The sequence below is a fragment of the Nesoenas mayeri genome (assembly GCF_963082525.1).
Source record: "Nesoenas mayeri genome assembly, chromosome: 3".
Lineage (NCBI taxonomy): Eukaryota > Metazoa > Chordata > Aves > Columbiformes > Columbidae > Nesoenas > Nesoenas mayeri.
Genome location: NC_137544.1, coordinates 3,662,125 through 3,689,440, shown reverse-complemented (window position 1 = coordinate 3,689,440; position 27,316 = coordinate 3,662,125). Strand labels below are relative to the sequence as shown.

At 46.0% G+C, this 27,316-nt stretch overlaps 1 protein-coding gene across 1 annotated transcript; it reads right to left on the bottom strand.

Annotated features, from left to right (window-relative positions):
• MTMR9 (myotubularin related protein 9) lies at positions 1-25,958 on the bottom strand. Its single transcript, XM_080341141.1, has 10 exons — positions 25,707-25,958; positions 21,480-21,588; positions 20,673-20,798; positions 12,284-12,457; positions 10,123-10,340; positions 7,829-7,990; positions 5,334-5,475; positions 4,541-4,761; positions 879-1,030; positions 1-278 (listed from the first exon to the last, which is right to left on the bottom strand). Exons 1-10 carry the CDS (start codon positions 25,889-25,891, stop codon positions 133-135), a joined length of 1,635 nt encoding a protein of 544 aa, XP_080197267.1. The 5' UTR covers positions 25,892-25,958; the 3' UTR covers positions 1-132.
• Between the last annotated feature and the right edge of the window lie 1,358 nt (positions 25,959-27,316).

The following is a 27,316-nucleotide window of genomic DNA, read 5'->3' as shown; positions in this document are numbered from 1 at the left end:
CAGCAGTGAGAGGGTCAACTGTACCCAGAGGGCTCTGCAAATCATGCACTTTCCATGTTTAGTCTTTAACATAAAAGGGATTGGAACGGAAAGACCTGAGGCACAGCCCTGCCAGCTCATGGGTTCTTCACTCTATGAATTTGTTTCCATCTCTGCCAGCTGCCTCCTCAATGCATTAACCTTTGCCTGAAGCTCCTTGTTGTTGTTCATAATTCTGATCATTTCTTGCTGGGCTTCATCTAGGTGCTTGGAAGATCTGTTCCACCGAAGAAAGACACCTGAAAGGCCAGAGACAGCACAAGTCAGACGGGTCTCTGGTTACAAGGACAAAACCTCACTCATATTCCATCAGCTCTCAAGTAACACACATCCAGTTTATGCCTTTTTCCCTTACCCTCCCCACTAAATAGCATTTAGAAACACTGACCCACCTCTCTAAGTTCACCACTCTATTAAACGTGGTTAATAAAGAAAAAATTGGGGGTCTTCATTCCTTTTTTCCTCTCGTACACTGATCAGACCATATCCAGCATCCACCCTGCTTGCTTTGCTGTAATTAAATCCTCAACGTATATGGGATGGAGAAAGTTTCTGCAGCAGGGAACCTACTGCACACAGATTATCCTGGTCAGTAATGGAGAAAGGGAAGTCTTGGTTGACCCAAACTATTCTGTGATTCTATGATGGAGAACAAAGATTGAAGCCTGCCCAACATCTATACATTAGGTTAGATCACTGCAGTAATACTGCGGCAAGAGGTTAAATGGTACTAGGAATGCTCCCCAGTAAAGAGCAGAGACAACACGAGTGAACTCTTCCAAAGTTTTACAAGTAGCCACAAAATATATATTATCTGTAAGAGAAAGAGCCTGGCTTACCTTCCCAGAGCAGCAGGCTCTGTGGGGCAACAGAGGGCCAGATGACAAGGCTGTTGGCCTCAAAAAGAGGATTCAGGAATTTGTTCAGCTCCTCAGGCCTGTTCACCCAGGACCACAGGGACATCGTCTTCTGCGGCAGCTTCAGTTTAGACCTAACGAAGCATAGAAACAAGTCAGCTTTCATTTTTGAGGAGACTCATTTTGTTAGAACTCCACAGACTAGAATGCCACAAGCTTTCACAGAATCCCAGCCCGCTTGGGGTTGAAGGGACCTCTGGAGATCCCCTAGTCCAACTCAGCTGCTCACGTAGGGTCACAGAGCAGATCACACAGGTGGGTCCAGGCGGGTTTGAATGTCTCAGAGCAGGAGACTCCACACCCGCTCTGGGCAGCCTGGGCCAGGCTCTGGCACCTCCCAGCAAACAAGTTTCTGCTCATGTTCACATGGAGCCTCCTGTGTTTCAGTCTGTGCCCGTTGCCCCTCACCCTGGCGTTGGGCACCACTGAACAGAGTCTGGTCCATCCTCTGACACCCACCCTGACATATTGATCCATTGATCACATCCCTCTCAGCTTCTCTTCTCCAGCTCAACAGCCCCAGCTCTCTCAGTCTCTCCTCATCACAAAGATGCTCCAGACCCCTCAGCATCTTTGTGTCCCTCCCTGGACTCTCTCCAGCAATTCCTTGTCCTTCTTCACCTGGGGAGCCCAGAACTGGACCCACAACTGCAGATGGGGCCTCCCCAGGGCAGAGCAGAGGGGGAGGAACAACTTCCCTGACCTGCTGCTCACACTCTTCCTCATGCACCCCAGGTCCCATTGGCCTCTTGGCCACAGGGCACATTGGTGACTCACGGTCACCCTGTTGTCCCCCACAACTCCCAGGTCCTTCTCTGCAGAGCTGCTTTCCAGCAGCTCAACCCCAACCTGTGCTGGTGCCTGGGGTTGTTCCTCCCCAGGGGCAGGACCCTGCACTTGCCCTCGTTGAACTTCATCAGGTTCTTCTCTGCCCAGCCCTCCAGCCTGGCCAGGTCTTGCTTTCCTATCTGTTACTAGCCCAGACAATTCAGGCTGATCCCTTCAGTACCTTTCACCAACACCACACAGGGTGTAAACCTCAAGCAATTTACTCAACCTGGCAGATTATAATTAGTGTCAAAGAAAAGATGGGGAAATAGCACTTGTAAGCTGGGTGGAAGCTGCCTTCTGTCTAGATTAATAATTGATCACCTCCCCAAAATGGTTCAACTGCCAGGTTTTGAAAGGGATTGCATTCCTATGTTAAGATAGAGCTGGGAGGTGTGGCAGCTCTGCACCGAGGAAGGATCATATTGCAATTCTCAGAGTACATTACAGAATCACAGAATTGACTGGGTTAGAAAAGACCTCAGAGATCATTGAGTCCAACCCTTGGTCCAACTCCAGTCCATTGCCTAGATCATGGCATTAAGTGCCATGTCCAACCTCACTTTAAAAACCTCCAGGGCCGGTGAGTCCAGCACCTCCCTGGGCAGCCATTCCAATGCCTGACCACTCTCTCTGTAGAGAATTTCTTCCTAATATCCAGCCTAAATTTCCCCTGGCAGAGTTTAAGCCCATGCCCCCTTGTCCTATTGCTGATGCCTGGGAGAAGAGCCCAATCCCCACCTGGCTAGAACTGCCCTTCAGGTAGTTCTAGAGAGTGCTGAGCTCAGCTCTAATCCTCCTCTTCTCCAGACTAAACAAGCCCAGCTCCCTCAGCCTCTCCCCATAGGGCTTGTGCTCAAGTCCCTTCACCAGTCGTGTTGCTCTTCTCTGGACCCACTCCAGCACTTCAATGTCTTTCCTAAAGCAGTTATCGCTGGAATTGTGCAATGGATACGTCTGATTATGTCCTGCTGGTGGCAGGAAGCATCTGAGTGCAGAGAATCACAGAATGGTTTGGGTTGAAGGGACCTTCAAAGCTCCCCCAGTGCCACCCCTGCCATGAGAAGGGACATCTTCACCAGCTCAGGTTGCTCAGAGCCCCGTCCAGCCTGGCCTGGGATGTCTCCAGGGATGGTTCATCCACCACCTCTCTGGCCAACCTGGGACAGGCTCTCACCACCTTCAGTGTCAAAAATTTCTTCCTCGCGTCTAGAGAGAAAGCTCTGCCGCTTTCAGGGGTTAACCCCATCTCCAGGAGTCACACAGGGGCCTCAACTCCTCAGATTCTGGCAAATCTCATTCTGCTTGCACCAGCAAATTCAACTGCCAACCAGGCAGAAGATTCACCATCCCTGTGAATACTTCAGGCAGCACAAGCTTAACATCAGATTCCAAACATTTTATGTGCTCACAGGCTGACATATGCAGATGTGACAGGCAGGTTATTACATGTAACATTCAATACCCTTTCAAATTTCATCTTATTGGTTTTAAGTCTAACTTGGTTTTGCAGATGACTAGTTCAGCAGCCCTGCAAAAGACAGACGAGTCTCTTCTATGCAAAAGCGACTTTAAGAGCAGGGAGGTTTATAGGAAGCTTTAAATTGCCTTCCTTATCTGTAATATCAGCTCTGGTTTTCCCTTCTACTTATTCAGTGCTCTCCAGTTAAGCAGGAGACCATAATACATGATTTTACTGGAGTCAGGAGTCCTGAGAACAGAACTGGCGAGATGAAAACAGGAATCCAAACCTCTGTGGCAGGTGTGGGAAGCTCCTGCCCTTCTGTTTGCTCCTCCCAGCAGCCCTACTCAGGGCATGCCTAGAGCTGCACCACCAGGACAGCACAGCACCCAACCCAGGCTGGGAATCAGAAGGTATTTGAGCAGATCAACTACTAAACTTAAATGCCACGAGCTTGTAAGGAAGCTCAGCACAGGTCTATCATTACCTGACGAGGCAAACTCCAGCAAAACACAGTCCTGGCTGCTTCCTTTCAAAGCTGCACAAACATCCCAGTGCTCACAGCATCCACTCACCACCTCAGCTAATTCACATTTCTCCAAGTCACAGGCTATGGCTGAAGGGATTTTTCATCCTCCTATTGAAGCTGTGCTACTGCATGGCGAAAAGGACCTCAAAACCTAATCGCGATGCTCATAGTTAAACAATCAAAAGTGTAACTGCGAAGCAGATCCTCCTGAAAGGAACTCTTCCATGTTTCTAACTTTCAGCAGTTAATGGATAAAAAGCAGCGCCTTCCTCTCCCTGGGGTACTGGAACCAGCAGCCTACAGAAGTCATGGTTTTATCTGGCAGCTGAGGTAAGAACCAGACTTTCCAGTTTGGCCTTTGATTGCCTTGACCTTCTCCAGGCCTGTGTGGACAAGTTGGCTTCCCACAGCTACGATTCACATTGTTGTTGAACTCTAGCTCTTTATTGTTTTGTGCAAAGATTTTCTGTGTCAGGGACTATATAAACTGGTGATGGGTGGAGATTTTTCAATGAAAAGACAGTCTAAGTCTTGGAGAAAACTAATTCAACTCTATAACCATGCCACAGATGTCTTTCATCACAATGTCCCACTTTTAAGAGGGACAAGTTCCCTGAGATGCTGCAGACTATGTGACATGAGAAGCTCACCTGTGTCAAGGGGACCACACAAACACCTTCACCCTTTTTCAAACTAAGAGACTTTTGATTTTTGGTCAGATACAGCCCAATATTTAAAGGGTTCAATGCAAACATCCTCACCAACCTTTCATTTTCGTTGTTTCCCAAGAAAGTCCCAAACTGTGAAGCGTAAGCGTGTTCGAAGAGCATGATGAGGAACTGCTCGTTGAATTCAAAAGAGCAAGGGAACTGACGAAGGATTTGCCACACACAGTCCAAAAAGAGGAGAAACACGGGGGCCTCCCATTTCTGCTTGCTATTCGAATAGGCTGACTGGGCACAGCGCTGCTGGAAAGGGTGACCGGCCTATATGCAAGAAATAAGATAAAGCATCACACACAAAGTAATGGGGTGGGAGTTCATGTGGCAAAGACTCAGAGCTAGTTGTGTCCATGCAACTATGCTGTAACTGCTCTTTTCTACAACTGTAAGTTCACCAAGCATCCAGTGACAAATTGCTAGCAACCATGACCAACTTTGCTGCTTTTTATAAATAAATACAAATATAAATTGCACTGTATTTAATAAGACAATTTTACCAAGAACAAACCTGGGTAAGTGCAGCGAAGGACCAGGCTGAGGATATCAGCTGCAAGAATACAACAAGCAGAACGATGTTTTTGTGGTTTAGTCTGAACAGTGTTCTCTAAAGAGATGTTTACCCTGAGCACATATAACAGGCACTTCCCCAAAAACAAAGAACTACTGTGAAAGTGCCAGGGGTACAAATGACTCAGGAACAATGCTGCTCTTAGGACAAAGGCCATTCACATTAAGCAGGGCTTAACAGGGCCCAACCTGTCTGCTGCCTCTCAGGCTATTTCTCAATAAAACTGTCACTGGAATAAATTGCCGTTTTGCCCAAAGGCCTTTCTTACCTGTAGCCACTCCCTCGCAACAAGAGATTCAAAGCCACGTATGGTCCGGCAACCTGGATCCAAGATAATCTGTGCCAGAGAAGTCACCTGGAGTGTCGAATCAGTTCCTTCAGTCCCATGGACTAACACTGACGTACCTTCCCTGCGAGAGAAAAAGAACAGAAAGGAGTAACAGTGTGAATGAGCTGAGCACATCCCAAAGACTTACGCATCCCAACAGATGCCGATGGACACCAGTGTCACTACCCTGACTGTTTTGGTGACCCTTTCTTCTCTTCTACCCCACATGGAAGCGTATCACCTTCTCCACCTGGACCTTCACCAACGCTAAACAGAGCTTAGTTTCTTGCTAAGGAGTCTGGAAATCCAGAAACTTGGCCGCGTTGACTGAAAATGTACAGTGAAATCTCTTTTGTAGTGCTTAACAATTTGAATTCGTACCCCTTTGAGTTATAGCATGGAAACGCATCTCAAAATTGACTGGTGTCATTTATGACTTTGTTACATACTCTGAAATCTTTCCATAACCATTGCAACGAAGAGGTATCATCCCCCTGGATGTTCTGCACAACAATGCTATAAGATTCTTGCTTAAACCTGGGCTTAATTGCATTTGGGTCACAATTAGGGTTTACTGCAAGCAAAGTAGTGGCAAATAAGCCAGTTCAGGAGAAAGAATGAAAAGGCAGAGCTTGGCCTCCAGAAATGCAGCAGAGTTAGTGTGCTGAGCAAGGACACTTGTCAAAGAGCCAAGCACAAAAGCTCCTCGCTCACCTGCCAGCACCAGTGAATCAGCAGAACAATGTGAGGAGCAGAGGGAGCTCAGAGAGTTTGGGGCAAGAAGGTTTTAGCACTTTGCTGTCACTCCCCAAGCCCCGGAGGGGACAGCAAATTCTTTCCCCTCTTCTCCATCCTTGGCTGGGTTTGGGTACAATATCAGAATCTCACCCACATGCTCCTGAAAGAAAGACTGGATGGTATTAAAAACCACTAATTCCCCTTAGTCTTCCCAAACCTTGACCCACTCTCTCAGTTTTGCCAACACCCAGAACAGAGAAAACGAGCTGCAGGTTGCGTTTGTTTCTGTGCAGAGATCCAAGGTGAGCGGCAAAGCGCGGGGTAAAAGATCAACCTACAAAAAGAGAAACCCCACAGACATGGCTCGCTTTTCGAAGCAAAAAGCATAAAAATCTATACCTTAAACATTGCGACATCTTTGTCTATAGTCCAATGTCTAAAACAAACCCGGTGCCTCTATGATAATCTTCAGATAATTTCTCTCCTCCTCCCCCATGCAGCAGCTGATAAAGAGCCAAGCAAAATTGCAAAGGCTGACTGCAAGCCTATGGTCTTCCCAAAGCAGGGCACATCAGAATAATGCTATTTTCACCTTTTATATTTCTGTCCCTAGACTTTAAAGATGCTGCAAGACCTGTCCAGGGCATCCCTTCCCCGTGGCAAATATAACTGAACCATCCTCATCGGCTCAGTGATGATCTCCAATGCCAAGCTGGCCCGACACAGCTCCGGGTAAACAGAAAAAAAGCAAAGCCGACGTTAAACATTATGAAATTGTCCACTATCCCAACGAGCCAAAAGAGTTTCATCACCGATCTTTCTCATTGCATGCACGCAGGAAAGAATTACAGATAAAACTATTGATCAAGAGCAATCATTCTCTGGCACGAGTCAATAACTAAGCACGCACCGTCAGTGCTTTTAAAAAGCGCAGCTGCTTATGTTTTAATCCAATAATGCTGTTTTACCAATGAGACTGCATTTCAACCTCCTAAAGTTTTCCCTGAGCATTGAGAAGGGTTTTCCCCTCTCAGAGCTACAAGGAACTCACATTTAAACCCCTGTGTCTGGTCTTACAAAGCCTGGCAGCGTCAGCTTTTGCTCTGCAGCCTGAGGACTGATGGTAAGTTAGCCAAGTCAGCAGTATTTATTAAAGAAATAAGTGCTTGTGGCCTCAATTAACCTGACATAAGGGAAGAACAGGATTGCTTAGATAGGACTATGGCAATACAAATTTCAAGAGGAAAAAGCACTGGACTAACTCCTGGGGAAAACAAGGAAAAGCCATTGTTTTAATCTTGAGAAGCAAGGTGAGGTATTGGAAACTTCCAACTAAAACAATTTATTAAAAGAACAACCTCTGTGTTGTCACTTTACTAGGCCACCAAAACAGCATTTAAGATGGGCAAATTCTAAGCTAAACTTTGAGTAAAACTAACTAAATTAGATTGATTGCATCAGACATCGGGATATACCTGAACTAAATAATCTAATACCTATTCTTAGTCAAGTTCTCCTCTCTTGTGCTTGTACTACTAAAAATGCAAGCGTGATCCCTTAACCATGAGGAAACAGTATCTTGCATGAGTACAAGCCAGTTTGCAGTGGTCAATTACTAATAAAGTGGAAATAAAGGTATTTAACAAACAATCTAATCAGCGGATGAGAAACTCAAGGCTTTCTGAAAACATACTTACCTATCGATACACTGAGCAACCAGACAAGCCGTAGTCAGTATCTCCTTGACATGAGTCAACCAGTTGGAAGCCTCCAGTTTGCTAAGCCAGCGGTCCATATTGTGCGATTGGTCATTACAAGCTTCCACGAGCTTGATGAGGCTTTCCTGCAGAATATTAAACCTGTGGGAAAAGGAAAATATTATGGAAAACATAAGCACTAACAACTAGGACAATGTGCCTATAGAAATACAAGGATATCAGAATAAATCGCTATGATTTATATGCTGTTATTTTAAACTATGACCCTATAGAAGTCATGTCTCCTCATGCTTTCATGGCTAATGCCAAACCCTGGGCGACTGCCAGCAGAAAAACGCTCTTTGGACATAAATAGCCTCTTGCCTTCCAACATAAATTGCTCCATCAAGCATTACAACAGTACGGCCTTTTCCCCATCCTACCTGACCTCTGTGTGCGTTCGGCCACATCTCGCACTTTCCATGTAAAACACGTTTTCGGTGATCTCACTTTCTTTACCAAGTGTAAGTGTAGTGACAACCTGGACATTATCAAGTGTCAGTGAAGCTACACCAGAAAATTTGGGGGATTTTTAACCTGGAAGTCACCTGTTACCAGGTCACAACCCCAGAAAATTTTAAATTAGACTCAACTTCTTGACATAGAACCACCTTAAGATTAATTTAGCTAATTTCTTAAGAAAAAGGTGGGGAAGGGGACACATTTTGTATCACTTCTGCAGTTGTTGCAATATGCCCTCAAGCCATGGAAAGCTGGTATTTAGCATGCAGCCGATAAAAACAGATACTTCTCTGGTGTGGCTTCACACTATGTCTTCCAGGGGGACCAAACTACAGATGGATCAAATGCCACTTAATGCTGATTCCAGCGTGTGCTCTGGTCTAATGGAGGATGCAACTAGCGGACTAGATCTCAAAATAGCTGAGAAAGCCTAATAATAATAGCATGAGATATTTAGTCTTTATATATTGTGGTTTAACCATTCCTCCCTATCTAATGCTTATGTCCACGTGTAAAATGATCACCAAACAGAAGTCCACACAAAATTTTTAGAAGGAAAGCCAAATACTTCAATGAAACAGCCAAGAAATTCCTTATATTAGCTCCTCAAGAGTTGGCCTACAGTGATCAGGGGAGCAATTACTTACCAACAGCTTCAGTAACGTTACTGTATGCCTGTGTAGAAGGATTCCCCAAAACTAAGGGTTAAAAGGTCAGACTACAAGTCTATTTAGCTCAAAAAGCTTGTCTCCAAACAACCAAACAATACTAGATGTCCCGAAAATCAGAATAGCTTGGATGGGAAGGGACCTTCAAAAGCTCCCCCAGTGCCACCCCTGCCATGAGCAGGGACATCTTCACCAGCTCAAGTTGCTCAGAGCCCCGTCCAGCCTGGCCTGGGATGTCTCCAGGGATGGTTCATCCACCACCTCTCTGCCCAACCTGGGACAGGCTCTCACCACCCTCATTGTCAACAATTTCTTCCTCATGTCTGGCCTGAATCTCCCTCCTTTAGTTCAAAACTCCTTGTCCTATCACAACAGGCCCTGTTAAAAAGTCCATCCCCATCTTTCTTATCAGCCCCTTTTAAGTACAGAAAGACCACTCTAAGGTCTCCCCAGAACTTCTCTTCTCCAGTTGAACAGCCCAACTCTCTCAGCTTGTCCCCCAGCAGAGCTGTTCCAGCCTCGGATCATTCCTGGGGCTCCTCTGGCCCCTCTCCAGCAGCTCCATGTGTGTCCTGTGCTGAGGACCCAGAGCTGGACCAGCACTGCAGGGGGGTCTCACCAGAGCGGAGCAGAGGGGCAGGATCACCAACCTCAACTTGCTGCCCACGCTCTTTGTGATGCAGCCCAAGATACAACTGGCCTCTGAGCTGCAAGCGCACGTTGCTGGCTCATGTCCAATCTTCCATCCCTCAGCACCCCATGTCCTTCTCCTGGGGGCTGCTCTCCATCCCTCTATCCCTTGCACCACTGCAAAAGGGGAAGACAGGAAGGCTGGAGCACAGCTGTAGATGGTCACAAAAAGAGCTGGCACAAGAAAATCTGCCCAATGCCTGTAACCTGCAGCAGGTTGCTCAAAACAAGGAACAAAATCCCTATATCATCCACATAACCTTGTTTTGCTAAAAAGGAATGCGACCCTGTTGACAGGAACCACGATACATGGCCATTTCTTACAGAAGGAAAGGCTTTATGGAGCTAGCATGGCTCCGCTAATGCAACCCTACAAAGCTGAGCACAGAGGAGGGACTGTGTGATTTCACCCACCTCTCAATACATTTGTGAATCCTCCTCCACATGGGATAATGTACTTCTTGTTCAAAGCCACCTCCCTTGGCCCTGGCCTGCTGGGCAACGTTCAAGGACCTCGTGTCAATGATGTAGCCACGAAACCCATGCTGTAGAGTGGCGTTTATAAGCTTCTCATCTTCTCTACATCGTCTCCCATTCGTACCTGTCAGTGGCTGGCTGCTTCGCATAATCACCTGTGGGGACAAATAACCTTGAATTAGGCACTGGAAATGGAGAGACTCCAGATTGAAAGTTACCAACTACTTGAGCTCCAAGAATTGAAGGTTTCAAGTCACTCTGTAAAGGACACCGCTCCACTAGAGGGTTTCTTTGGGGTGCAAACAGCAAACCGATGCATTAGATCGCTGGGTCTCATTGCCAGGCACGGAACAGACTCTCTGGAGATATGTGCTGCTCAACTTCACATTGGATACTCCTATTTTCCATAAAAATTCAGGTCATTTCAAGAATGCTTACAGGAGTGAGAGAACCTTACAAAGCTTCCTCTCTCAGTTCAGGTGTAAAGCCCAAGCGGCACAGCTCACACCACACTTCTGCTTCCATCTACCTCAGGCTTAACCCACATCTGGACTCAGGCAAACACCTTGATCTGCACAGCTGGATACACAGAATGATTCTCTATTTCTTCCTACAGCTGTTGTTCTCCCTCATCCTGAGTCTTTCAGTTCTCTTTCAGTTTTCTCTTTCAGTTCTCTTGCAGGGACTGAATTTATTTAAAAAAACAAACTAGAAATCCTTGAATTGAGCAATTATTTGGCAGGCCACTTCCTAAATCACAGACATCTTCTTAGATGCTTTATCCCTTCAATTATTCCCGTAGCACCATCTCTGTGAGCCATTGACCTCGCTTCCTGCCAACAGCTCCTTTATGAACCAACATTTTCAGGATTGTCATTTTTCAGGTTTCTTCCCAAGTCTGTTTTTAAAACACTCAAGTCATTCATGTGTTAAAGATGCCTACGAGGTACAATTTTACCCAGCGGTTAGACTAATAAAAACCATAGGTCCACAGATTTACGAGTTGAGATTTGTCTTTAGGAAATGCCTTTCAATTCAGAAAGCATCCCAGCCACTCAAATGATAACTAAAGTGTGAGGGCAGCCAGTCAGCAACCCCAGCTACGCTGCGAGACAGAAAAGCAACGTGACAGACAGTGCTACTGTCACAAGCTCAAGCCCTCCAAGTCAAATGACATTATACTCCTCGCACTTAAAACATACAAAATTCGGAGAGATAATTGAAGAAATCCTCCTTCAACAGTTTTCAGTCGAGCTGAAAGCAGGACTGTTAGGAAGGTTGTTGATGGCTGATTTTAAAGCAAAGGAAAAAAAAACAAACCCAAAGTACAATGCTAAGTCAGACCTGACACCCTCTAATTCCAGGCTTATAATCCTGGCAACAGGAGGTGAAAGCACATTAGAGCATTTGACTCAGAAGCCTGGATCAGGTTTGTAAACCACAGGTTGGACACCCCAACATCCCCAAACTAGGTTACATCAGCAAGAAGTAAAGAATTCCTCAAGAGCTGCATGAAGTGCATTTCTTAATTATAGCTTATCAGTCACTCAATTAGATTTTTGGCTCACCGAAAGGTGGTAAAATCTGTGCGACACCCAAAATTTGCTACTCCTGACACGTTATACTGACAGACTCGGGGAACAGATTGTTCTGATGGCTCGTTCGACAGTTCCCCAGCAGAAGTGGCGCTGGCTCTGGCACACGTGCTGTCATTGTGACTGTTATGGAGGAGACAGCCCAGCACCCCGAGACAGGACAATGTGGTTTCTGCCGTCCTTCCAGCATGAAGCCTCTTGGCAGACGAAGCAAGTAAGGGTGCCAGCGGTGGCTTTGCAATTCTCATCTCACGAGCAAGCTCGTGCCACTTACACTCCCAAACCAGCACATTAATAGCTCTTTCTAAGATGGAGATTACTCATTCCATCCCCCAGAACCAGGTTCATTGCATTGAATAAGTTGGAAAAGAAACCAAGTCAACATCTCGTGATCTGTATTAAGTCTAGAGCATGAGTTGTTTGGTTTGTTTCTTGGGGTTTTTTTTCATTAAACAGATTCACACACTTCCTTCAAGTAAAACCATTACTCAAACGCAGCTTACCATCTTGTTCTTTGTATGATAATAGCTGAGGACTGGGAAGCGACCGCCCTGGCGAAAGATGGCAACTCTCCGAAGTTCGTCGTCACTGATAGATTCGGGGACAATGACAACCGGAGGGTAGGAGGAACAGACGGAGAATTCCTTATTGACGTAGCTTAGACGCCATTCAGTTGTCTGAAAAAGATAAGAACATAAAGGCTTTGGGTCAAAAACCAGAATATTACAGTTATGGCATAACATACAAAGGAAGCAGAACTTGCGTAATCAGAATAAAGCACACACAGAGTAATATCAGTGACCTATCCCATTTGCACCACAGATGAAAGCTCAGTTGTCTCTATTGGCATAAACACTTTTGTTCATCCAGGAATCTGGTCCCTCCGTAACAGCATAATTATGCTAATCAGACAGATTAAACCCAGCACTATATCCTGTCTCCAACAAAAATGTGACAAAAAGGATGCTCTTCAAGAATAAACAAGCCTCAGAGCCCCGTCCAGCCTGGCCTGGGATGTCTCCAGGGATGGTTCATCCACCACCTCTCTGCCCAACCTGGGACAGGCTCTCACCACCCTCATTGTCAACAATTTCTTCCTCATGTCTGGCCTGAATCTCCCTCCTTTAGTTTAAAACCATTACGCCTTGTCCTATCGCAACAGGCCCTGCTCAAAAGCCTGTCCCCATCTTTCTTATTGGCCCCTTTTAAGTAATGAAAGGACATAATAATGTCTCCCCAGAGCCTTATCTTCTCCAATATATTCCTAAATCGGCAGATTTAGGAGAAAAAAGTTGATATAAATGCAAATAACATCTGCGCAAACCTCTATTTGTGCTGAAAGCAGAGTTATTAATGCTGTCCACAAGAACGCTGCCAGTCAAAAAGCAAGAACATCCACCAACTCCAGACAATGAAGCTGCTTTGTGGCTGAAACTGCAATTTAACATCTCCAGGTTGGTTCTTTTCTACAGGCTGTGCTTTATGTAAACCACCACAACCACTCCTCCAAAAACATCTCCTGGAACCAGCACAGCATTAAAGCACAGAGGTCTCATGGTGACCTACAAATGCTTGTAAAAGAAGTGCTGAATATTGTCCTCCCGCACTCTCGTGGGCACTTGGCACAAGAATTTGGGCTACCGGACACCTGGCGTCAGACACAGGATTTGGCTCCATCCCAGGCAAAAACAAAGGTTAACGAGCGGCCTCACTAACGAGGAGTCCTTGTTTACCAAAGTCCAGGCTGGAAGAGCTGACGCTGCCCTAACTACAGCCTTGGACAGGCCAGACCTTCATGGAGGGCTTGTTGCTTCTGGGTTTGTACCACAGGCCTGTCTCCTGCGTTAAGGACACCATCACAGGACACCAAATAACCATGAGATACAAATTTTCCCCAGGGGCACGTAGCACACAGCAGAACCTTGCCTAAAATTTGGCAGGGAACTGAGCTCATGGTCCTCAATAGCAGGACGGTGGCTTTGGCTGAGCTGCATCTCCAGTCAGCGCATCCTTCTCCTGTATCCTTATGGCCAACAAAACCTGCTGGCAGGAGTCTTGGTGGGGAAAACAACCCAGAAGAGTCTATATCTTTGGATTTTAGCAGCAGCGTGAAATTCTTAGATGTAGTAGCAGAACTGCAGTCAAATTTGCCTGTAAAAGCTCCAGACACAAATAAATTAAAATGTAATATAAAAAAATAACTTTTGAAGAGAAACAGGCAGCTGCTACCAAGGTATCTTTTTGCTTTCTTTCTTATAAACTCCCTTGCACAGACAAAGGTGCCAGACAGCGAACAAGACCTTAAATAACTTCTCAGTTGAGGTGTTTTTGGTACAGGCTCAGGAGCATTTGAGGGCAGAGACCTCATAGAGATGCCACAAAAAAACTCCGCTTGTTTGTGCTCCAACAAAGCTTCAGCAAGACAAAAAGGCAGAGGGATAACTTGGGTCTCCCAGAAAGCAAGAGAAGAGGAAAACATTTAAATTATGTAGTAATGTAGTAACAAAAAACCCATGCTGATTCAGGCAGGCTGGTTTAGTATGAATTAATCACCCAGCTCTGAGAAGAAATAAGTCTCTGTTCCTCTTTCCTTTCTTCTAGAGGGTTCCGACCTCCTGAATGGCAAATGGATATAAATCCATCTGACTGGCCCAATGGAAAACTAGGATTGATTTAGAGAGGTTTTCTGGTGATGAAGCTTTTATATCAGATGAACAAGCTGATCTGAGTCACAACACTGCCTCATCATCGGCAGATCCCAAGTGTGCAGTGTAGGAGACATCAAAATTGTCCCTTTTGGTGGCAGCCTAAGAAAAAGCTGTTGGGAAAGGAACATGTGTGTATTATCATCACCGAAACAGCAACTGCTACCTGTGTTCAGTAGCATATCCAGGCAGACTTGTACCAGCCCTGTTGTAAGCTTATTTCATTATTCATTAGCCTCAAAACAGCTTCTCTCAACATCTGTATTCTATAAAAAGCACAGGTTCGCCCAGGTGCAAAGTTAAATCACCTCTGGCAATCACATCATAGGTGGAAATTGTTCAAGCTTTTAATGCACCAACCATTTTTTACAGCTTTCTGGGGTGTCTGTGTTAAATCACAGCAGATTTCATCCAACGGTGTTCAGTTTTACTCCAGGTGACCCTGCTTTAGCAGGTGGGTTGGACTGGATGATCTCCAGTGGTCCCTTCCAACCTCAACCATTCTGAGATTCTATAATTTGTTTCCAAAGAAAAGAGTATGCACGGATACAGAATAGAACTGATAAATAACTTACTGCCCAATGGATGAAGAGAAGGCAAAATGAAAACTCCAGTGTGCTTTTTGAGAGAGTGGCCGTCACTGGTATCACCAGTATGGAAAGGAATGGATCCATCTGATTTATCTCCCACTTCGATAATTTAACACTGCCTGTAACCTCCTCCCCTCACCATTTATAACATGAGAGAGAAGACACTGTTATGTCTTTCAGTTATAATTTGCTGTTATGTGGGAAGGAGGAGAAGGGCAGCAATTAGCATCATTTATTTTCTGTAGCACGGCTACTTCTGCAGAGACCCAGTTTACCTGTGCAACGCCAGCTTCAGGCTGCTAAAATATATTCCAGCACGAATCAGATAGTAAAGCCAACAGTGCAAACCTCCTCTTGGCTTCTGCTTGGGGTATGTCCACAATTTGGAAGAAAAAATATTGCCATTACTAACTGGAAGAGCATGAAACTACAAAGTTAACATTTACTTCTCCCAGCGAGAGATCTGTACTATAGGGAATCAGAAAAAACCTAAACAGTTAAGGATGGAAGCAGTAAAGGATTAGGGGACGTGGAGAAAGGGAAGGAGAGGACTCCTGTATCCAAACTAGCGTGGTCAGCAGGACAAGGGCAGTGATCCTTCCCCTGTGCTCTGCATTGGGGAGGCCACACCTGGAGTATTGTGTTCAGTTCTGGGCCCCTCAGGTCAGGAAAGACATGGAAGTGCTAGAGCGGGTCCAGAGAAGAGCAACAAGACTGGGGAAGGGACTTGAACACAAGCCCTATGGGGAGAGGCTGAGGGAGCTGGGCTTGTTTAGTCTGGAGAAGAGGAGGCTTAGAGGGGAGCTCAGCACTCTCTAGAACTACCTGAAGGGCAGTTCTAGCCAGGTGGGGATTGGGCTCTTCTCCCAGGCATCAGCAATAGGACAAGGGGCCATGGGCTTCAACTCTGCCAGGGGAAATTGAGGCTGGCTATTAGAAAGCAATTCTGTGCAGAGAGAGTGGTCAGGCATTGGAATGGCTGCCCAGGGAGGTGCTGGACTCACCGGCCCTGGAGGTTTTTCAACTGAGATTGGACATGGCACTTAGTGCCATGATCTAGTCAATGGACTGGAGTTGGACCAAGGGTTGGACTTGATGATCTCTGAGGTCTTTTCCAACCCAGTCGATTCTGTGATTCAGTACCTCATACTCTGAAGTAGGCTAGACTAGGAGAGGTTTTCCATAAAACTCTGTGAAACAATTCAAGCTCTACTAATAAGCCTTAAAAGAAAAGTCAAGAAACCAGCAAGGACCTTGCAAAGCAGCAGAGACAGATCACTCCCAAGGAACAGGCAGAAGGCAACGAGCCCTGTTAGTGACAGCATGTGGGTGGAGAAGAAGAACAACAGATGCAAAGACTGATGCTTGTCTGATAAGAGCAGAATGTGGGCTATCCCCACCATTGAGAACTGAGCCCCAAACCAGAAAATTCAGTTTTAAGAAGCTCCAGGAGAGTAGATAAAGCACAGCTGAGCTGTCCCAAAACTTGAGTTCTTGGGGAAGGGGAAGGGGAAAGTTGTGGCAGTTAAATACCTTCATGTTAATTATACTGTTAGTGTGCAAAATTCTCATTTCCACTTAACCTTAAGAAGAAATTGAATTTCCAGAATCCTGCAGTTATAGAATTTGGCAGTAGAGAAACCTATTAGCTCTTCTCTGACTTCTCAAAAAATATCAACCCCTTTGTGTATACTCTTAATTCCAGTGGCTATGCAGCAGTACAGTGAAGAATCCCAATTTTGACAAGAATTTCACCTGACATACCTGTAACCAAACCAGATCTCATGTAGTACCTAGTTCTTCAAGCAAAAACATAACCACAAGCTGGATGAGCAGACATTTACTATCCTGTGCATATATTTGTCAGTAGTACCTTTAACGTCTCATCTCGCAGGATAATAATTTGGAGCCTCCAGGCACTGTGGAGTTTTTGCTGTCACATTTTGTGAAATATGGAGATGATTTCTTCATATGACTTAATTCTCTTGATACATTGGATCTATCACAAAAGTAGTTCATGAAATGTTCGACAAAAGCCCTGCTGACCTGTCCAAAGAAAACTAACAGGTGACACACACAGTGGAGAAAGGTTCTCCTGTCCCTCTACTCTGCTCTGGGGAGACCACACCTGGAATCTTGTGTCCAGTTGTGGCCCCTCAGTTCCAGCAGGACAGGGAACTGCTGCAGAGAGTCCAGCGCAGCCACCAAGATGCTGAAGGGAGTGGAGCATCTCCCGTGTGAGGAAAGGCTGAGGGAGCTGGGGCTCTGGAGCTGGACAAGAGGACACTGAGGGGTGATCTCATTAATGTTTACAGATATACAAAGGGTGAGTGCCAGGAGGATGGAGCCAGGCTCTTCTCAGTGACAAACAATGATAGGACAAGGGGCAATGGGTATAAACTGGAACACAAGAGGTTCCACTTAAATTTGAGAAGAAACTTCTTGATGGTGAGGGCGTCAGAGCCTGGCCCAGGCTGCCCAGGGGGGTTGTGGAGTCTCCTTCTCTGCAGACATTCCAACCCGCCTGGACACCTTCCTGTGTAACCTCATCTGGGTGTTCCTGCTCCATGGGTGGATTGCACTGGATGAGCTTTCCAGGTCCCTTCCAATCCCTCACAGCAACAGCCATCAGCACACGGCAACCCACCAAAACTTAATTCCCTCATTTTATTTTTTTAGATCAAATGAAGTCATTTGCCTTAATGATTCTTCCCTCAACACCTTCATGGACTAAATGCAGGAATGCTGTGACAGTATTTCAGTAGGGGATGAGTATTTGAATGTTTGCTACCGAATTTTAAGTGCAACGTTAGATGACACTTTGCCAATCAATGCAATGGAGTGAAATCACACAGAGGGTGTATGTGTTGTGAGAAAAACACATTTGACACAGTAAATGCCAAAACAAACAGATAAATTATTATATGGTATAGTATCATAATACATTATCTAAATTTTAAAAGTATTACTTCATTTTTAAATCTTAACTTTCACAGTTTTATTTTGCCGTTATAGAATGTGCCAATTTTAAAACAACCCTCCCCAGCAGACAATTATGGAATTAATACATTACCAGAACTGCAGCGTGGGTGAAATGCAGTTTTGACAAGTTGTTACCATACTGGGGAAGGTAAAGCATAACAGATGTAGATGGATGATTTAATGGATAGGGAGGTAACCTGAATGCCACTCATTTGACTTATGGGAGAAGAAAAGAATACAACAGCCATTTACTTTTTCTAGTCTGTCACGATATAAAGCTTAAATATGGAACAAGAAATATTTGGTCAACAACACTTATCTGTTGTTCAGGAGGAGTAAGCCACTTGGACATGGCTTTTGTCATCATTTGTTTTAACAGGAGTAGTGCCTGAAGTTTTGGGTTAAAAGCCAAGAATTAACCAACAGCGATTAGACACGCGTATTTTAAAGAGATGAATTATTGCCCTTGAAATGTAACGCTGTAAAGCAATTAGGTTTTTAAATTTAAGACTTTCAAGGAACATATGTTCAGAAAGCCAAGAGATCCACAAATAAGCTACCAGGGCACTTTTAAACCCCTGAAAGAAAAAGGACAAAAAAAAAGGAGCATGACACCAGATCTACGTTAGCATCTGGATGGTAAATACAACCATCAGAAGTGATTGGATCCCTGAAATCTAAGAGGGATTTCAGCTATGTAGAAAGCAAAATGTGAATAGAAGCGGAACCATCTGCTGCAATTTTCCACTGAGGTTTGAGGGATTTCCTGCTGCTGCGCCTTCAGTTCTGCCCTCACACTCCTCCCTTCTCACCAGACACCATTGCAGCTTCAGGTCTTTCGATTGGGAAATTACATATTAGAGAGCAGTGTAGGGGAAAGGGACCTGGGGGTTCTGGTGGACAACAGGATGACCATGAGCCAGCACTGGGCCCTTGTGGCCAGGAAGCCAATGGTACCTGGGGTGGGTTAGAAGGAGGTGGTCAGTAGGTCAGAGAGGTTCTCCTGCCCCTCTGCTCTGCCCTGGGGAGACCACACCTGGAATCTTGTGTCCAGTTCCGGGCCCCTCAGTTCCAGCAGGACAGGGAACTGCTGGAGAGGGTCCAGCGTAGGGCAACAAAGATGATTAAGGGAGTGGAGCATCTCCCTTATGAGGAAAGGCTGAGGGAGCTGGGTCTCTTTAGTTTGGAGAAGAGGAGACTGAGGGGTGACCTTATTAATGTTTATAAATATATAAAGGGTGAGTGCCATGAGGATGGAGCCAGGCTCTTCTCGGTGGCAAACAATGATAGGACAAGGTGTAAGGGGATCAAGCTGGAACACAAGAGGTTCCACTTAAATTTGAGAAAAAACTTCTTCTCAGTAAGGGTGACAGACACTGGAACAGGCTGCCCAGGGGGGTTGTGGAGTCTCCTTCTCTGCAGACATTCCAACTCGCCTGGACATGTTCCTGTGCGACCTCACCTGGGCGTTCCTGCTCCAGCAGAGGGATTGAACTAGATGATCTTTTTAGGTCCCTTCCAATCCCAAACATACTGTGATACTGTGTGATTCTCATCATGGCGTCAGCAAAGGTTCCTCTGCTGAGCTGGGAAAGCGGCTGCTGCTTTGCCTCCAAACAGGAGAACGCTCTGATCGCACGTTAGACTTGCCCAGCTGAAATTAAAACCAAAACTGTGGTGCTAGTTATTCTAACAGGTCAGTTTGTATGTCTTTTGGCAACAGATGAAGATGAGGTATGTGAAAGTACTCCCATTATGAGATAAAAATAGGAAGATTCTTGAACTCCTTTAATTTTCTAGTGATTTCATCATGAATCTGGTCAGGCTCATCATATTACGCTGTTATTAGTCATAAACAGGAAGCAATACACACTGCAGACAAGCTGAGTTGCAGATAGAAGAAAAAAAATTGATCTTTTTTGATGCTGTACTAATGGATGTGGCCTCAGAAACCTGAGATGATGCAGCAAGTGCACATATTTAATGTGAAACAAAGACATGAAACATAGAGATGCTAACCCAAGGCACTACTGAAACAGGCGATCTGCAACCAAGCCAGCTCCAAATACATCAAATCCAGCATTCGAAAAGGAAGTTGGAATAACAGATACAACAGGCAATGCCACAAGAACAATTCCTACCCTACAGGTACCAAAATAATATCAACTTGTGCTCACAGCACCTGGAAGAACACAGCTGGAAATTTCCTGCTGTGTGAACACCCCAATATCTCTCCAGCATGGACCAGAGTGAAGAATGTTTCAAACTGGGCATCTGGCTAAGAAATCCTTAGCAATTCTAAATTGGTTCTTACAATAATGAAGCCCATCCCCAAACGACAAAAACATTTCCTACCTTCACGTCCTCCCAGGTAACTTTCAAAAAGGCCTCAAAAATCCCTTTGTAGAAGGTGAACCACAGGAATATTTAGCACATAAATAGAAATGCCTGATGTTTCCAGAATGAATAATTGAACAACACTCACTTTCCACCCAGCACAGAACAGCTTTTTACCATCCAAGATTTCCACTCCTGCTACTACTGGATGAAATAACCACAAATTACTTGCACAAGTACATCCAAACGTCCGTGCAAATCCTCAAGATCCAACCTACCATTGAACTGAGGAGCTCAAATTCTTGTTCAGGCAGAAAAGAGCGCCAGCCATCCTCAATGATTTCAAACATGGGCCGGTAGAAGAAGGGATACATCAGAGTGACAGAATCCAAGGTGGAAAGTGCCTGCATGGTGAGAAATAAATACTTAATTCATTCAAACTGCTATTTTTTTAAAAATAAAAGGCAAATAATGTTTTGCTCTAATGTTGGTGGGGCAAACTTAAGCCACCCAAAAGTATCCAGCTGTTAAGGTTGAAATACTAAGTGACCTGCAGGGTAGTGTAATGCACATAAAAACAGTAGCATAAACAGAGATAACAGACAATTTAACTGCAACCGGGGATTTGTGCATCATGTCTGCAGGCTACACTATGTAACAGGACCATTAAAGGATGAGAAAGGTGCCCCCTGAGCAGATATAACTAATGGGACACATCCTACGCCACATTTACCTGGTGACTAACCACAGAACTTAAACTCAGGCACTTAACTTGGCTTGAGATACGTGAAACTCATCCAGCTGGATTTGGTTTTGCCTCCTCATGCTCCAGCATAATGAAGCTGAGCTTCACTTTCCTTAATGCAAGATATTTGATCAAGAAAAGATGGAAGCTGTTTGTTTTTTTAAAGAACACCTACAAGCAACAAGCAATATCATAACAACTGGAAGGAAATATGCCAACTCTCATTTGCCTTCCAGAATAGCCATTAAAACCTTCGTAACTCGAAAACAAAAAGCTGTGAAGGTTGAGGTCTGATCAACATCTGAGACCATAAGTGTGATTTATCATGATGAATTCTTACCTCTATGGAGTTTGCAATGTTCAAACACTCCTCCATTCCAGGTATATCCAGCTGAATAATCCGCAGATCTTTGCATCTTATAATGATGGTGCCCAGTGATCCCACAAACCTACAGCAAGACAGGAAGAAAGAGTCTCTCAGGAACAGGATTTTGGAAGGTATGATGAGGTATTACAGCTCTCCCCACAACACTTGCCTACGTGACAAAACTCCTTTAGCAATAATTTGTCTGTAATACCACAATTTCAAAAAATAAACAAAAAACAAACCCTCTCTTTGCTATTTGCCAGCTGATCTCCACTTTTGTTTTGTAATTCCATCCTTGTGATATGGAAGTGAGTGGAAGTGTAAATATCACAAGATAGAGAAGATTTTCTTCCCAGCTTTCCTTTAAAACACCCAAACCAGGTATTTCCTGATAGTACTGGAAGCTTGAGCTGCAAGTTTTGTATTTCATTACAGTCATGTGGTGAAACTTTGAGGATTGCTACAAGCATTTGAGTTGAAATTAATTTTTAAAATAACCTTTCAGTCTGGCTACATTACACTCGTCTGTTATTTTAAACAAGGAAGTTTGGTTTCTGATACCTGCAGTCCCACAGAGACATTTGCTCTGCAGACCTCAGAGGAGTTAAGGCTTTATCACCGCAACTCAACGCAGAAAACCCTCTGGGTTACAACACACGTGCAGCGCACAGACGCCCTCTCCAGTCCTTCATAATACCCGAAAGAAGGATGATGCTTGAACAGAAACTGAGTATTTTCTATACCTTAACCAGCCACTTGCATTCACAGAAATGCTGTAGGTTTTATTCCACAAAGCAGTGAACTAATGAAAAGCAGCTGAGTCTCCTCATACGCCACAGCAGTGCCTGCAGCAGCCAAGGGCAATGCAAGAAGCAGTGAAACCTGAAGGACCAAGTTTCAGTCCCTCGTGGCCCAACAGGCCAAGAAAGGCCTTGAGGTGCTGGAGCGAGTGGAGAGAAGGGAACGGAGCTGGTGAGGGGCTGGAGCACAAGTGTGATGGGAGCGGCTGAGGGACCTGGGGGGTTCAGCTGGAGAACAGGAGCTGAGGGGAGACCTTCTGATCTCTGACCTGCCTGAAAGGAGCTTGGAGCCAGGGGGGTCGGGCTCTGCTCCCCAGGAACAAGCGCCAGGAGCGGAGGAAACAGCCTCAAGTTGCGCCAGGGGAGGTTGAGGTTGGATGTGGGGAACAATTTCTTCCCCAAAGGGCTGTGGGGCATTGGAACAGGCTGCCCAGGGCAGTGCTGGAGTCACCAGCCCTGGAGGGGTTTAAAAGACGCGGAGATGAGGTTCTTCGGAACATGGTTTAGTGCCAGAGATGGGTTAACATTTGGATTTGATGGTTTTGAGGATCTTTTCCAACTAAAATGATTCTACGATTGTAATCACAGAACCCCAGAGTGTCAGGGGTTGAAGGGCCCTGGAAAGCTCATCCAGTGCAATCCCCCCATGGAGCAGGAACACCCAGATGAGGTTACACAGGAAGGTGTCCAGGCGGGTTGGAATGTCTGCAGAGAAGGAGACTCCACAACCTCCCTGAGCAGCCTGGGCCAGGCTCTGCCACCCTCACTGAGAAGAAGTTTCTTCTCATATTTAAGTGGAACCTCCTGTATTCCAGTTTGTATCCATTGCCCCTTGTCGTAAAGGGAAAAAGGAAGTAAAAGGAAGGGCAGAGCTGTCCACGCTCCACAGGGATCCCCATCACTAAGCTTTGGGTTGCTTCACCTGTGCTACAAAAGTTAATTTAACTTACAATTATTATTACATCTGGGCAGTGCTGAAGGAAGAACTGCAGGCGTTTCGACAGAGCAGTTCTGTAACTCCAGCAGAGCCAGTGTGTGCATCACTTGCCCTCATTGCAGCTCTGTTTCACAGATCCTCAATGTAGTAACAGTGCAGCTACAACTCATCATCAGGGCTGTGCTTCCTTTCTTCCTTTCCATATTTCTTTATGCAAAAACATCATAGGAGATCACTAGAGACTGCTGCACTTCAAGAAACCCTACAAGTCATATTTAAATTGCTTAAAAAGCTACACAAATTTTAGCAGCCGTTTGATCATCAAATAATGAGGGAAAACACTGTTTTGTACAAAAGACATTCACGTTATGAAGGTGGGAGAACTGACTTCATGAACCCAGCACAACTGTTGTGCACCGATAACATGAGGCAGTGCTAAACTGGACCTTTCTACAACCTTTATTGGTGCTAAACTGGACCTTTCTCCAACATTTATTGGTTTAAGAGCCTTGTTATTCCATTCTCTCCTGCACGGAGGAAAAACATACTGTTATTCTTTTATATCACAAAGCTTCATTGCAGTTACATTCACGCAAAGCTTCTCTCAGGGAGGAAAACATCTGCTCTAGAAACGATTAGGGCTGAGAGTATCTGCAGACGTAGTTAAATCTGTTATAAATCATGTACATGACGCACCACTCCCTCGCCACAACTTTCGAATGTTCCTTGCTCATTTGGTATTAAATTACTTTGTAACTGCAACTAAACTCATTAAAAAATAAAAAAGAAATAAAAGCTTGCGTACAATGGTTTTCAAAATGGAGCTACGGCTGGTTTAGTTTAAGCTGCGAGGAGCGGGGAGGCCAAACCGCCCTGATGATGGAGCAGAACTAGATGGGAATGATTTCCTCAGGTTTCCATCACTCTGTTCCTCTCCACCCTCAGGCCAAGATGCAGCATTTCTCAGAAATGCTCCGAGAAACCAGGAACATGGGAACAAACTTAATCAGCATCCAGCGCTTCACCCGTTTTCAGACTCATAGGTCACCTGCTATTTTTAATTGCTGCTGCTTGATTTTACTAGAAATTTTACCAGAAATCACAGAATGTCCTGAGCTGGAAGGACCCACAAGGATCATTGAGTCCAACTCCTGTCCCTGCACAGGACAAACCTAAAATTCACACCATGTGTCTGAAGGCATTGTCCAGTCTCTTCTTGAATGCAGCCAGGAAGTATATTCTCCCAGGTTGCCTTAAAATGTGAGGAAAACAGTGGGCTGACTTTTTAATTAAGGAAAATAAATAACTACGACAAGGAAAGTGAAAAAAGACGAAGGTGAAAAAGAACACAACAACCAGGTGAGACGTGACAGCCACTCGGTGAGGGAAGTGTGATGGGGTGGGGGTCCACATAAAGCAGATAGAAGCGAGGGTAAGAAAATGAATCTCTCAATTCCCTGCAGCAAAAGAGGATGCGTGAAAATAAAATTGAGCTACAGCTCAATATAAAATTCAGCTGCAGCTACATTTCAGCTTCACCATGTTGTTCCTATAAGCAGTGAGCTGTTAAAGAGTTACTTTACTGATTTCATTGAGCAGTTTGGGGAATAAGCGGGTGATGCTGTCGAGCGGCAGAAGGCTGACACAGGGCTGAGAAAGTCTGGATTTCGCATCTGCCGCCGGTTTTGCGGGGTGACACAAAGCAAATCACTTCATCAGCACCTCAGCTTCCACCTCTGTTGAACGGTGGTAAAGCTGCATCCTTTATAAAAGGCGTTTCAAGAGCTACTGATGAATAGAATCGTTTCAGTTACAAGAGAACTTCAAGATTGAGTTCAACCATAACCCAACTCTACCACTAAACCATGTCCCTAAGAGCATCATCTATATGTCTTTTAAACCCCTCCAGGGCTGGTGACTCCAGCACTGCCCTGGGCAGCCTGTTCCAATGCCCAATAGCCCTTTGGGGAAGAAATTGTTCCCCACATCCAACCTCAACCTCCCCTGGCGCAACTTGAGGCCGTTTCCTCTGCTCCTGGCGCTTGTTCCTGGGGAGCAGAGCCCGACCCCCCTGGCTCCAAGCTCATCTAAATGTCTTTTAAACCCCTCCAGGGATGGTGACTCCAGCACTGCCCTGGGTACCCTATTCCAATGCCCCACAGCCCTTTCCAGGAAGAATTTTTTCCTAATATCCAACCTATGGTTAACAATTAATACTTGAGCACAAATGACAAACGTGTTTACACATAAAAATTCCAACTCTATATAGGACAAATATATATATATATATATATATATATATATATAAAGCAAACAAATATCTAAACAGACTGAGAATCAACCTGCTCTGTGTGTTCTCCTCTCCAGAGCTGGATGTGAGCAGCATGAGGCACCAGCCAGTCTTGCCAACCACTTTCCAACCCCAAACGAGGCGCCAAAGCAAGGAAAATCGGAATAAAATACCTTTTTTCGATGGAATCGATGTTGGAGTGCAGCAGCCACAGCTCCTCGGCGTTATCGCGGCGCCGGGAGGAGAAGATGAGGTGATGGCCGGTCAGGCACAGGGTCCCCTCCAGGGCCTGCGACAGCGGCTGGTGCAGAACCACGTTGTCCGCCCGGGGGGTCTTGATGAGCTCCGCGAACTCCATGTTCGCCGGGGAAGGGAACGGGCCTGGAACCCAAGGGACGGGGTGACACCACAACCCCCCGGGGCCTTCCCGGGGCTCCCGCTCAGCGGGGCCCGGCTGAGGGGAGGTGCGGGGAGCCCGCGGTGCTTGACACCGGGCGGGACCCCCGGACCGGCCGCTCGCAGCGGAGCGCAGTACCGACCGGAAGTTCACCGGGGAGCTGTCCCGGATGCCGGGCGCTCAGGTGACGCGACCGGGTCCAATCCACGCCCACTCCTGCCCTTACCGGAAACGGAGCTGGCGCAAAGGGCCCGGCGGAACGCGCGGGACGAGAGAAACAGTTCCGCTGCCTCATGGGGGAATTTAACAGCGGTGGGCGGGGAAAGGGGTGTGGCTTGGGGGAAGGGGCGGGGCCTGACGGAGGGGACGTAACGGGGAGGGGAAGCGGCGTGGGAGCGGGGCTTGGAGAAAGGGGCGTGGCTTTAGGGAAGGGGGCGTGGCTATTAGAGCGTGGTTTGGGAAAGGGGCGGGGCGATGGGGGCGAGGCCCGGGGCGGGAACAGCCCCAGGGTCAGAGTTACAGAACGGGTTGGGTTGAGAGGGGCTTTCAAAGCCCCCCCAGTTCCCCCTGCCATGAGCAGGGACATCTTCACCAGCTCAGGTTGCTCAGAGCCCCGTCCAGCCTGGCCTGGGATGTCTCCAGGGATGGTTCAGCCACCACCTCTCTGGCCAACCTGGGACAGGCTCTCACCACCCTCACTGTAAACAATTTCTTCCTCATGTCTGGCCTGAATCTCCCCCTTTTAGTTTAAAACCATCACTCCTTGTCCTATCACAACAGCCCCTGTTAAAAAGTCCATCCCCATCTTTCTTATCAGCCCCTTTTAAGTACAGAAAGGCCACAATAAGGTCTCCCTGGAGCTTCTCTTCTCCAGCTGAACACCCCAACTCTCTCAGCCTGTCCTCCCAGCAGAGCTGTTCCAGCCTCGGATCATTTCTGTGGCTCCTCTGGCCCCTCTCCAGCAGCTCCATGTGTGTCCTGTGCTGAGGACCCAGAGCTGGACCAGCACTGCAGGGGGGTCTCACCAGAGCGGAGCAGAGGGGCTGAAATGTTGTTTCTACACCAGGCCTGGCACCCACCCTCAGTGAGAGGGGTGATGAGAGACATCTGACTGTGAATCTTTAATGTAGAACAAAGTCTCTTCAAGCTAATCCCAGAATACAAACTGATTCCTGTATTTAAAAAGTTAAACTACGGGGAAGGGCAGCCAGGAATCCATATTTTAAATAAATCGATAAAGGGAGGGGGCTGTTAGAATTAGATGAATGAGACAGGGAAATTGAGGCAGGTGGGAGGTAGTCTGTAAACCCTGCAGTACCAACCAGCAGGGAACAGGAGAGGGAATTTATGGATGGGATTCGGGGGGGAACGGATATAAGCAAGTGC